The sequence below is a fragment of the Symphalangus syndactylus genome, chromosome 5, assembly GCF_028878055.3.
Source record: "Symphalangus syndactylus isolate Jambi chromosome 5, NHGRI_mSymSyn1-v2.1_pri, whole genome shotgun sequence".
NCBI classification, from domain to species: domain Eukaryota; kingdom Metazoa; phylum Chordata; class Mammalia; order Primates; family Hylobatidae; genus Symphalangus; species Symphalangus syndactylus.
In genome coordinates, this window is record NC_072427.2 from 60020729 (window position 1) to 60034425 (window position 13697).

Below are 13697 nucleotides of genomic sequence, written 5' to 3' on the forward strand. Positions count from 1 at the left end.
CTTTCCTGGTACAATGATATGTACTCATAAGTTTATGTCGTTTATTAAATCAATTAAGTTAAATGAAACTACCAATTGGCATTTTATTATGCACAACACTGTGAGAATTTTTTTTTTATCCTCCTGTGCCTTTCTATTTCTCTTCTGTGTATTCTTATTGTTTTAGAAGATTGTACCTGCATACACTAGGACTTTTTGCTGAGTAGGCAAGGAGAAACATATATAATCAGATTTTTTTTTTTATGAGACAGAATTTCATTCTTGTACCCCAGGCTGGGATGCAATGGTGTGATCTCGGCTTACTGCAAACTCCATCTCCCAGGTTTAAGTGATTCTCCTGCCTCAGCCTCCCGAGTAGTTGGGATTACAGGCATGCACCACCACGTCTGACTAATTTTGTATTTTTGGTAGAGACGGGGTTTCTCCATGTTGGTCAGGCTGGTCTCAAACTCCCGACTTCAGGTAATCCTCTCACTTCAGCCTCCCAAAGTGCTGGGATGACAGGCGTGAGCCACTGGGCCAGGCCCTAATCAGACTTTTAAAAATTAAATTAAACCCAGTACTGGGAATTCACAGTGCTAGTCTGCTGCCTCTACTGATGCATGGGCAGAGATTTCACACCTTGTAGTTCCCTAGTGGAATGCTTCCCATAGTGTCATGTCCCACCTTTCTAACGCTGGAGATGTAAGGTGTTAGACAACAAGATTGCACTGGAAGAGAAAGCTTAGAAGTTAAATACTCTCTATCATTTATTCAAAACTATTTATTTAGAGCCTACTGTGTGCCAAGAACATGCCAAATTTCTAGTGTTTGGAGACACGTAAGTGAAAAAAATAGACAAGGTCTCTTCTGTTACAAAGCTTATATTGTGATGGGGTCGGGGGAGAGAGAGACATTAAATGAGTAAATAAGCAAAAAGATACTTTTGAAGGGTGGTGAGCTGTATGAAGCCGATAGAATGATAATGTGCTGGATGTGGATACTCAGGGAGGGTGTCAGTGGAGTGGGACTGCTCTAGCCAGGTGGCCTCTGGGCTGAGCAACCTGGGGAGGAACCAGCCTCGTGAGGGAATGAGGGAAGGGCTTTCCCATCGAGGGAACAGTGAGGGCAATTTTCATCTTGTGCCTTTCCCACTGGGTCCTCAAGTAGCCACAGCCTGAGGTGTAAGGCAAGTTCTAAGCTTCCCCAGGTGACTGCAAGACCCATGGCCGGGTGTTTTATTAGGAAGGCCCAAAAGAGTGTGCCTATGTATAAGAGGACATCAAGGAAAAATCAGTGAGGAAGGGGAGAGAAGAGTCACATGCATGCTTTTATAAGAAGTTATGCACTTGAGTAAAATGACTATTTTGTTTTCTTCTTAAGATTTAAAAGAAGGTACTCTTAAAACTGGACGTGAAATCCAAAATAACAAAAATGGCCCTAAATTTTAAGGGGATTTAATTGAAGCTTGCGCTCATCCTGCTTTGCCACTAGAGAGCAGTATTGCCTATCAAATGCACCACAAGGCCCATGCTGCAGGCTGACATTTAGACAGAGAAAATCAGTGCCACAGGTAAATCTCTTCTCTCATCTTGATTTCCCGCTCCTCCCCTCCCCTCCTCATAATTCCACCCCTTAACTCCCTACTGTTTACCTATCACACACATAATCTCAGTGTTGTGGATAAGCCTTAGGTTTAGAGAAAAATCTCTGTTTTTTTGTTTTTGTTTTTGTTTTTTTTCCCGAGTCTCCCTCTGTTGCCAGGCTGGAGTGCAGTGGCGCGATCTCAGCTCACTGCAACCTCCGCGTCCCGGGTTCAAGTGATTCTCCTGCCTCACCCTCCCGAGTAGCTGGGACTACAGGTGCGCGCCAGCATGCCCAGCTAAGTTTTGTATTTTTAGTAGAGACGAGGTTTCACCATATTAGCCAGGATGGTCTCGATCTCTTGACCTCGTGATCCGCCCGCCTTGGCCTCCCAAAGTGCTGGGATTACAGGGGTGAGGCACCGTGCCCAGCCTAAATCTCTAATTTTTTAGCTAAGAATAAAATTAGCACATTTAACCATGTTGGAAGTATTTTGACTCTTCCCTCAGCTGGAGTGGCCAACAGCCCTGGGTCTAGGTAGCATTTGGAGCAGTAGTGGGTTCCTTTTACCCAGTTCTTTAGAATTAGACCCCTTATCTGGGGGAACGGGTTCACATTTTTAGCCTAGAGAGCAAGGAGTGTTGTTCCTTCCATGTGTTGTTAGATCGGCTGTCTGCTGGTAGGTTGGTGGCCAGCAGAGACCTACCCTGCCCGATGTGGCCTCAGTAGGTGCCAGGACCTTGCTTCCTCCTTCCTCAGCAGCCCAAGCTCCCGCTTCCTGAGTGGAAGTCTTGTGTTCTATGTGTTGGTGCCTTTTATGAAACAGTATGCAAGATAATGGGTTCACCAAGAGAAAAAGAAAGAGAAAGGGGTGACAGAATTTTAGCCATAGCCACACAGGCAGAGCAAATGAAAGAATTTCAAATATGGTGTAAGAATATATTCCAAAAGAGGTAGGAATTTATAATATGGTCCCTGCTTTCTTCCATAGAAAGATTTGAGGCATGCTATAGCAAAAATACACATCAAAATCACACATCGCTTGGAACATAATTTATTCATCCGAATTATATTTACTGCCCTACTTTCATGTGCTAGGAGCTAGGTCTATACCTGAACAAGATGGACACAGACCCTGTTCCTATGCAGCTTCTATTGGAATTGAGTAAGGTTACAAATGAAATCAGAAATCACACAAGAAAGTTTGTGTCTGTTGGGGTGGTTCAGAGCTGGAAGGAAACTTAAAATGATCATCTCCAATATTCTTTATCTTATAGATGAGGAAATAGTGGCTCAGAAATATTGTAACTGATCCAAAGATGAAACAATTTTTTCATCTGAGCATGAAAATTTGCTCTGAGGAAATAGGAAAATACCTATTACCTAGGTTTCCTGGCTTTCGGTGCTTGATTAAGAGAGAATAGTTAGGGAAAGGAGACTTCTTTGGGGGGATGCTAACTTATGAAAAAAATGATCATATGGATCCTTATATCACAGACATGAAGAGACAATGAAACATTCTTAATATGACTATATAAAATCATTAGCCCTTCATGAAATTGAGCCATATAGTATTGTGTTGTATTTTAGTGAAGAGATTTCTGTATGGGTTTAAACTACTGCACAGTTGAAGACTGTAACTTTGTTTAATCTAACTTGACATAAGAATGTAACCAAAAAAATCTGGAAAAATGTTTAACTCTTTTAAAGTCCAGCATTGAGCAGCCACTCAGCCAATATGATGACTGAAGCTCTTCAGATGAAACCACTGCCCCCACTCAGCTGTCTGGTCCAGTCAGGTCCTTTTTTAATAGCATGTTTTGGGGTCCTAAATTATCTGTGTAGTTGTCTCAGTAGAAGGGAAACTGACAAGAAACAGGGATATTTGAATATGTTGTTCTTACTTTTATTAGAACATAAACTCCTAGAGCTGGAATTGTATCTTGGATTTTTGGTTCCTCTGGTAGCACACTGTGCTCAATAAAAATTAATCCATCAATCAACAGGACAGAAAATCCCATCCTGCCAGAAGCATATACCTCTTGTTTGTCCCATACAAAGCCAATTAGAGTGTTAGGATGTTGTAATGGAGACAGAAACTAAGGAAAGCAGTAAAAATAAAAAAATGCCCCAAAACATCAGATAGAAAATGTAACTGGAAAAAAACAGGTAACGGTGGAAAGCCACTACCCAATTCCATTTTCTCCTTGACACTCTCTTTCAACTTATCCTCAATGTAATAAAAGTTTGAGGCCGGGTGCAGTGGCTCACGCTTGTAATCTCAGCACTTTGGGAGGCCAAGGCGGGGGATCACGAGGTCAGGAGATCGAGACCACAGTGAAACCCCGTCTCTACTAAAAATACAAAAAAATTAGCCGGGCGTGGTGGCCGGCGCCTATAGTCCCAGCTACTCGGAGAGGCTGAGGCAGGAGAATGGCATGAACCCGGGAGGTGGAGCTTGCAGTGAGCCGAGATTGCGCCACTGCACTCCAGCCTGGGCAACAGAGCGAGACTCCGCCTCAAAAAAAAAATAAAAGAAAATAAAATAAAAGTTTGACTGCAGGGTGGCATCTTGGACTGCCCCCATTTCCTGGTCAGGGTTGGGCAGGGGAAGCCGTCTGCCTTCTTAACAGCTCACCCAGAGGGCAATCACTGTGGCACTCCCAGCAGTCTTGCCATCTACCTGACGCCCCACCAGGGCACCAGCTCCTGAGTTCTCCTTGCTCAGCTTTGCTCGGTCAGAAAACAAGAAAGACAATTCATCTGGGAAGGGATAAATAGGCAGCTGGCAAGAGAGAGCAAGCTAGTTACTACTGATAAGGGAGGGTGGATGTGGGAAGGAAAGCGAGACAGGCAAATTGGGAATTCTTTGTGTCATGAACCCTCTTGAGAATTGATTAAAAGCTACCAAGGCTTTCTCCAGAACACAACCATGTGCATATGTGCACACAATTTTGCATTCATTTCATGAGTTCCCATCTCACTTTCACACAAACATACCTCTTGTTCTAAAAACATAAACTCTAGAGGCTATAAGCTTCCAAATCTTACTAACCAAGAAATTCTGAGAACCTTTTTAATCATGTCAACGTTTTAATATTAAGGATTCTCCAATTGTAGTCTTATATGTTTCAAATATAATCAGTTTCAAAAGCAATTCCTAAAACACTAAAAATGGTCAAAATGGACACTTATGGTAAAAAATACTTGTTACCAATGTTTCTTCTCATGTTGCAAAGCATACTGTATTTCAAGTTTCTACATATGCATTTACATAAAATTATTATTTTTTTTGAGATGGAGTTTTGCTCTTGTTGTGCATGCTGGAGTGCAATGACGTGACCTCAGCTCACTGCAACCTCTGCCTCCTGGGTTCAAGTGATTCTCCTGCCTCAGGCTCCCGAGTAGCTGGGATTACAGGCGTACACCACCACAAGTGGCTAATTTTCTGTATTTTTAGTAGAGATGGGGTTTCGCCATGTTGGCCAAGCTGGTCTCGAACTCCTGACTTCAGGTGGTCCACCCACTTCGACCTCCCAAAGTGCTGGGATTACAGGTGTGAGCCACCACGCCCGGCCTATTATTTTGTTTAAAGAAAAAAGACTTCCAAATCTTGGATGGCAGTTGGGCAGTGGGGGTGTCAAGTCGCCTGGTAGTTGACTATTCAGGGCTCTTTTAGGGAAATAAAAAACACAAAAGTAAACAAAACAGTTTTGTCCATCTACCAGGCTCATATACTCTGTGTCCTGAAAGGAGGGGGAACATCTCTAAGTTCAACTAAAAATATGCTATATGCAAGCTGGGCGCGGTGGCCCACACCTGTAATCCTAGCCCTTTGGGAGGCTGAGGAGGGCAGATTGCTTGAGCTCAGGAGTTTGAGACCAGCCTGGGCAACATAGCAAGACCCGTCTCTAAAAAAAAAAATGCTAACTGCAAATTGCACATTCTGCAAATGGTTCAGCGTAGGAACAGAAGGCTCTTTCTGATCTTTTTTTTTTTTTTTTGAGACAGAGTCTTGCTCTGTCACCCAGGCTGGAGTGCAGTGGCGCAATCTCGGCTCACTGCAAGCTCCACCTCCCGGGTTCACGCCATTCTCCTGCCTCAGCCTCTCCGAGTAGCTGGGACTACAGGCGCCTGCCACCACGCCCGGCTAATTTTTTTTTTGTATTTTTAGTAGAGACGGGGTTTCACCGTGGTCTCGATCTCCTGACCTCCCGATCCGCCCACCTCGGCCTCCCAAAGTGCTGGGATTACAGGCTTGAGCCACCGCGCCTGGCTCTGATCTCTTTTTGAAGGTAGGTCCAGGGCCTTTGGCTTATCTTCTTTTCGAAGACCATACAGGAAGAGGTTTTCAAACAAGGATGGAGCAAGAAAGCAGCGGCACTTGGACCACCTGCAGGCAAAGACACAGGAGAAACTCCACCTGCCCTCAGAGAATGTGGGAGAGCAGAAGGGGCAGAGATAACCGCTGGCAAAGGGAACATGTGGGAGAAAGTAAGGGGCAATCAATAAAACAGAGATTAAAAAAATAATGTGCTTTCCATGCCATGAAGGAAAGTCATGATGAAGGCCCAAGTTAACTCCCCAAATGCTTTCAGGGATCACAGAAATGACACTGTCAAATACAACATTAGTTTTCTGAAGCCTACGGGCTGAATTTTATTTATGTTAACTCCCATTTAAAAAGATAGCATATTCTACATCAAAGGGAAAAAAACTTTTCCTAATGTATTCATTTCTCTTCTGAAGCATAAGAGCTGTCGCTATATAATGCTTTGTGGTGTTTTCTCAACTATACTTGCTTTTCTCTGTATCAGGAAATGCACAGTAAACAGGCTCAAGCCTGGGTCTGCTGCTTCTCAATGCCAAACTGGCAATCGTTTGATTGTGTGTGTGTTTTTAAATGCATTGTTAGTTTTAACTAAGATTTATATATGTTCCATGAATAATGTTTCAAAGCAGGAGGGAAAAAAGAGGATCAGGCATCGCTGTAAAATCAGTTCCTGGTAAATTGTGTAAAAGTGCAAACCATAAGCTGTCAAGAGGATTGGACTGGGGTGGCCTTTGGGGAATGATTCAGGTTTCTGTGGTGACTATTTTGTTCTCCCTGGAAGTTCAGTTGGTGATTTCCTGGGTCTGATCAAAACTTCACCACCTGGTGAAGATAAGCACTAGCTGTCTACCAGCTTTCTGGATATGGTTTTCCTGGCTGTGAGAAGAGACTAAAATTACCATCTTTCTGAATTGCTGGCCTTCTCGTTGTTCTCCAAATAAACTTTGCTCATTTCTGAGTCTGAGTTAGTTTGAACTAGTTAGCTAGTTCTTTTCCGAGTCAATTTTAGTGTAAACACAGTGGATAAGACCATGGACTACTTGGCAGTGGGATGGCCTGGATTAACTCCCTGGTCTGCCATTTACTGGCCCATGTCTCAGTTTCCCCATCTGAAAATGGGGATAATATGATTATCTACCTCACGAGGGTATTAGGAGCAAGTAAGTAATATGTAAAAGTTATTTAGAATAGTACCTGGTACATAGTGAGTTCTTTATTTTAGAGTGTTTGCAATGATGATGATTGTTGTAGTTGTTATTTTTCTGGTGACCTCATTGCAGTTTTTTTCTCTGGGGAGCTGACCTTGTTCTGACATGGCTTAGATGGAGCTGACCTCACCTGCCTCTGTTCTGTGGGTGGACACATAGCCCAGACCTGACCAATCAATGAATTCTATCCTCCCAGCTACAGTGATTGCCTCAGGGATAGGAAAATGATATAAATTGGTCCAATCAGGGGATCACAGGAGTGTGTTTAGAACCGTTGAGAAAGAGAGCTTATCTTTTGTGTTGGGGTAGTTAGGGAGTAGGATGTAAGCCAGAAGATGCGAGGGGCTACTGTGTGCAGTCAGGCTGAGACTGAAACCAGTGTAGAGGAAAGCAGAGCCAGGTGATGAAGGGAGAAAGAGGAATCAACTGAAATTATAGGACCCCATGGCTCTAGCCACGCCTGAAGCCCTAGGACCACTCTTTCTGCACAAGTCAGTTTGCGTTGGGTTTCTCTCCTTGACTGTATTAACTCAGGCTCCCCTATGACACAATCTATCTCCTCTACTCATTCATATGCAACCCATCCTTTGAGGCACTGTACAAAGCCCACTCCTTCAGGAAGTGACGCTTCCTTTTCTAAGTTCCCATAGTACCTACCCTCTGGGCCATCAATCTAGTACTTATTATTCACTTTAGAAAGTATACCTTTGCCAATGCAGCTATGGCATCTCTTCAGTGCTACAGATGGACTCCGTGTTTTACTGTTTGGTGATCTCCATAGCCATTTGCACATCTGACATTTTACAGCAAACTTGCCAGTATTTATTATTTTAATTTCTTCTATCCTCTTATATCCATCAGAAGTGGATTAAATACTTCGGTACACAAAGAAATGTAAGCATAGGAGTACATGAAGTAAACTGAAGATGGGGCAAACAAAGTTATATTGTTCATGTAGGTAACTTTCAAGTGAAGAGCTCACTCAGCTCCTTGTCACCTGTGAGAAGCAGCAGTAGGATGCGGACTTGTTTATATTTGTCCCATCAGGTTGTAGGCTTCATAAGAGCAAGGACTAGCTCTATTTTTTAAACACTGTCCTTAGTGCTTGGCTCAGTATGTGGCACATTGTATATGCTCAGTAAATACTTGTTAAGTGAAGGCTGTGTGTTGTGGTACAGGGGGCTTCCATTAACAACTAACCCTTACCAACATGTAAAGGAAATGAGCTAAGGAACTAAGAAAGGAATTGCTAGTTCCGTGAAGCCAACACCTTCTTCCATTATTCTGAGCTCTTTCTACCATCACCTCATTTCTCCAAATTACAAGAATAAATTTAGGCATTCCCTAGGATGACAGATGAAGTGTAACGACAATAGTATGTTTGGAATTTCCAGGTCTGTAAGAAAATTGGTATGAATTCCAGATCCAACAAGGAAAGGCTTACGATCTTCAGAATGAGTGAGTGGAGGAATATGAAAGTTGAATCACAGGTTTATAAAAAGGCACTGTATTGAAATGTTCATTATATACACAAAAAATTCTGGGTTTGGATCAGTCTTATTTTCATGGTATCATTACACAGCATCAGTTCTATAGAAGCTTTATGTACTGTAAATTGAAGAAAATACATGCCTCTTTTCCTGTAAACTAGTTGATTTTCTCCCATAGAAAATATGAATATATTAGTTATTCCCTTTCCCAGCACAATATTTTTTATTCATCCTTTATTATTCACATGTCAAAATTATCATCCTAAAAGCTCATTTTATTAGGTCAATAGTCTTGAAAACATTGTTGCTCCTTCACCATAAAATGCAAGGTAAATCAGACAGCCAAGGCCTTCAATAATTTGACCCCAATCTACCTTTCCATAGCTGAACTTTTCCCCTGTCCCCCATACAAACCTCTAATCCATTTACCTTTGTCTATTTACTGTCTCTCTCACTTGATTCATACCTTTGTTCTTCTGAATCTTTCTGCCTATTCAAACATGTGTTTTCTTTTAAGTAACATTCTTTAATCACTCCAACTGGAGGTAGGCTGTAGCATTTATGACCTGCATCACTAGTTCCTTGTGTTGTCTCAGCATTTCATGTGAATGTGTTCTATGTCTTTTGCTGTAAACTTTTTAAAGGCAGGGATCACACCTTAGACTTACTGCTATTTTTCTTTCTTTCTTTTCTTTTGAGATGGAGTCTCACTCTGTTGCCCAGGCTGGAGTGCAATGATGCAATCATGGCTCACTGCAGCCTCAACCTCCCTGGGTTCAGGTGATCCTTCCAACTCAGCCTCCTGAGTAGCTGGGACTACAGGTGTGTGCCACCATGCCCAGCTAATTTTTCTGTATTTTTGGTAGAGATGGGTTTTCAACATGTAGCCCAGGCTGGTCTCAAACTCCTGGACTGAAGCACTCCAGCTGCCTCGGCTTCCCAAAGTGCTTGGATTACAGGCGTGAGCCACTGTGCCTGGCCCCTCTTTGCATTTTTCTTTACATATAATATAAATTATTTCAATGACTATTATGGTAATAACTCTGGTAATACATAGCTAAGGATTTTCACTGTTCATGTCTGGGGAGGTTTTGCTCTTTCTCAGGCAGTAATGCCAAGTGCAATAAAGTTTTCAAATTTATAAATATCCTTCATGATTGAAGTTAATCAAAATTGCTTTCCAAATTTTCTGTTTCACAAAGAGCTTAATCAACTGAGAGCTTTGCAAACCAATAAGCAAAAGACAAAATACCTAACAGAAAATTGGGAATGGGATCTTTATAACTTAATAAATAGCTACTAAAATATGAAAAGATGCCAATCTTTACTTAAAATTAAAGGTGAGGAAACAAAAAATGAGATTCTGTCTTTCCACTCTGAGACTGATGAAAATTTTTAAAAATTAAAATTGCCAGTTAGCAGTGTGGGGAAAGGTATAGGGAACTAGGAACCTATATACACTGCTGGTGGGAGTACAAATCTGGTATAATGACTTTGGAGGGCTATTTAGCAATACATGTGAAAATTTAAAATTCACCTAATCTGGCCAGGTGTGGTGGTGCACGCTTGTAATCCCAGCATTTTTAGAGGCCTAGGTGGGTGGATCACCTGAGGTAAGGAGTTCAAGACTATCCTGGCTAACATGGTGAAAACCCATCTCTACTAAAAAATACAAAAATTAGCTAGGCATGGCGACAGGTGCCTGTAATCCCAGCTACTCGGAAGGCTGAGGCAGGGAGAATTGCTTGAACCCAGGAGGTAGAGTTGCAGTGAGCTGAGCTTGTGCCACTGCACTCCAGCCTGGGCAAGAGAGTGAGACTCTATCTCGAAATAAACATAAATAAAATAAAATAAAATAAAATTTACCTAATCTTAGATTGAAGAAGTCTACTTTTGGGAATATATATATGTGTGTATATATATGCATATATATATAAAATTATTTAAATACATAAATATATGTATATGTAAAAAGTTGTCCATTGTAGTATTATATATAATAGCAAAAGACCACCTAATGCTCTTCAGTAGGGGATTAATCCGAGGTTAAGTAGCAAGCTGTGGTGGGACTAGGATTTGAATCCAAGCTAACTCCACATTTATAAATGCAACGCTTTACTGCTGTCAACTGAAATAGGGCCATTTTCTTAGAAGCTCAAAATGTTCTATTAAACGTTGTTCTGGGTTTTGGCCAGAAGGAAGAGTAGTTAGAAATATGTCATAAACATTACTAAAGTCATTAAACCAGTCAGTAACAGAGACAAGATTAGAATTCCCATGTTCTTGAGTCTCAATCTATGAAGCACCCTGCCATTTCTCATCTCAATTTTGAGTTGACACACATTTATTTAACTTAGTTGCATGTCTGTAAAAAAAAATGTTCTAATGAATCTTTCAAGGTGTTCTGCTAGCTGCTCTGTTTTGAAGTATATCTGATGCATGATTTAGATATTAGATTGATTAAAAACACGTCCATTACTTCGGGGCCTTGGTGGATTTTTAAAGGAAGAATATGACATATTCAAACCAGCAGTTAAGATTCTCCACAGGTCTCCCGCCGGCATCAGCAGTGGCGGCGGCGGGTGGGAGATGGCGGAGTATCCGGCCTCCATCTTTGGTCCCGAGAAAGTCAATTGTTCATTTTATTTCAAAATTGGAGCATGTCTTCATGGAGACAGGTGCTCTTGGTTGCACCATAAACCGACATTTAGCCAGACCATTGCCCTCTTAAACATTTACTGTAACCCTCAAAACTCTTCCCAGTCGGCCGACGGTTTGCGCTGTGCCGTGAGCGATGTTGAGATGCAGGAACACTACGATGAATTTTTTGAGGAGGTTTTTATAGAATTGGAGGAGAAGTATGGGGAAGTTGAGGAGATGAATGTCTGTGACAACCTGGGAGACCACCTGGTGGGGAACGTGTAAGTCAAGCTTTGCCCTGAGGAAGATGCGGAACAACCGTTGGTTTAACGGACAGCCGATCCACGCCGAGCTGTCACCTGTGACGGACTTCAGGGGAGCCTGCTGCCGTCAGTATGAGATGGGAGAATGCACACGAGGCGGCTTCTGCAACTTCATGCATTTGAAGCCCATTTCCAGAGAGCTGCGGCGGAAGCTGTGTGGGCAGCGTCGCAAGAAGCACAGATGAAGATCCCGATCCCGGGAGCGTCGTTCTCGGTCTAGAGACCGTGGTCGTGGCGGTGGCGGTGGCGGTGGCCCAGGCGGCGGCGGACGGGAGCGTGACAGGAGGCAGTTGAGAGATCGTGAAAGATCTGGGCGATTCTGAGCCATGCCATTTTTACCTTATGTCTGCTAGAAAGTGTTGTAGTTGATTGACCAAACCAGTTCATAAGGGGATTTTTTAAAACAACAACAACAACAACAACAACAACAACAACACAAAGATCGGTTTCTGAATAAAATTTGTAGTGATAACAGTTAAAAAAAAAAAAAGATTCTCCATAAATAGGTCGGGCGCGGTGCCTCACGCCTGTAATCCCAGCACTTTGGGAGGCCGAGGCGGGCAGATCACAAGGTCAGGAGATGGAGACTATTCTGGCTAACACGGTGAAACCCCGTCTCTACTAAAAATACAAAAAATTAGCTGGGCGTGGTGGCACACGCCTGTAGTCCCAGCACTCAAGAGGCTGAGACGGGAGAATCGCTTGAACCTGGGAGGTGGAGGTTGCAGTGAGCCGAGATCACACCACTGCACTCCAGCCTGGGCGACAAAGAGAGACTCTGTCTCAAAAACAAACAAACAAACAAAGAAATTTAAAAACCCTCCATAAATAGTGGAGGGGTGGCTCACCTTTTGATGCCAGATCAGAAAGATGCTCTGAGTGGTGGGAGGGTGGGAGGAGAGTGAGGGACCAGAAATTGCTTAGTATGTACAAGGTACACTATTCGGATGATGGCTATGCTAAAAGCCCAGACCTCACCACTATGCAATATATCTATGTAACAAAACTGTCTTTATACCCACTAAATCTAGAATTTAAAAAAAGCTCTGAGGAGATAAGTAGACTTGACCTCTCTAACTCAAGATGCAGAAACAGAGCTACCACAGTCTTGCTTCCATTCCTCATGGCTCAAAACTTCAAACTTCTTTTGCAAAGGCAAGCAACTGATTCTTCTCCTGCCGGGCTTGAGTTATTAAACTCCCATTACATTTAGACAAAATGCAATTCTCAAAATAGGATGCAAGCACAAGCGCCAATGTGCCTAGTAAACTGATGGAAGGAAGAATAATTGAAAGTACAAAGATCTTTCAAAATCAACATTGGGTACAACAGATTCATAATTCCTTTTAGAAGTTAGCTCTGGAATGGGCACTAGATGGATAGAACATAAGGGTTCATTTCTGTCTCCATGACTCTGTTTTTCAATTAAGTTTTAGGACTTGCCAAAAATATTCTTGGGTTTGGAAGAGAAAAAGGTAAAAAGGTTGCAAGAGTGCAAGATTTCAAGATTCATCTTTGAAAGCTAGGCTAATATATCAACCTGGATTAGTCTGCCAAAAATATGAAAATATAAAAACATTATAAATTAGTCAGATGTCCATGGCTGTAATCTGTTTGCCTGATGCCAGATGTACTTATGATAGGAAAAACAGGTGGCTTAAAAATAGCTAGAAAATATTAAGTACTTATATAACACATTTTTTTGTTTTAAGTATCAAATGGGTTGTTATCTTATTAGGGTTTCCAGTAAAAGAAGTGCCTATGATTTAACTTGGACCAATGGTAAGTTTTCCCATTTTAGGATTTCAGTGTTCATTTAGGGAACTATAATACCATGTAGTACAAATCCTTTATTAAATCAATGCATTCATTATCTGAAATAAAAGTTTTATTCAATCACTGTGTTTTGATAGACTAGACTATCACACACAGGCAGGAGATAATGGATTGAAGACAGTGTCCTTGAAGGAGAGGAGCTCACACCTCCTTTCTTATACATTCCCAGGAGACAGTCCATTTCTGAAACCATCAAGATTTCAGAAGGCTGGCAAGGACTGTGAGCCAGCCCTATGTGGTATAACAAATCAGCACGTGAAGGAGCTAACCATGTAACTAGTGAGAGGAAAAAATGAAATCACTT

At 42.1% G+C, this 13697-nt stretch overlaps 1 protein-coding gene across 1 annotated transcript; it reads left to right on the forward strand.

Moving 5' to 3' along the window:
• Positions 1-11183: 11183 nt before the first annotated feature.
• LOC129481781 (splicing factor U2AF 35 kDa subunit-like) lies at positions 11184-11988 on the forward strand. Its single transcript, XM_063639078.1, is given in 2 exon segments — positions 11184-11545; positions 11547-11988. Coding segments are annotated over 2 exon segments (558 nt in total). The 3' UTR covers positions 11743-11988.
• Positions 11989-13697: the final 1709 nt, after the last annotated feature.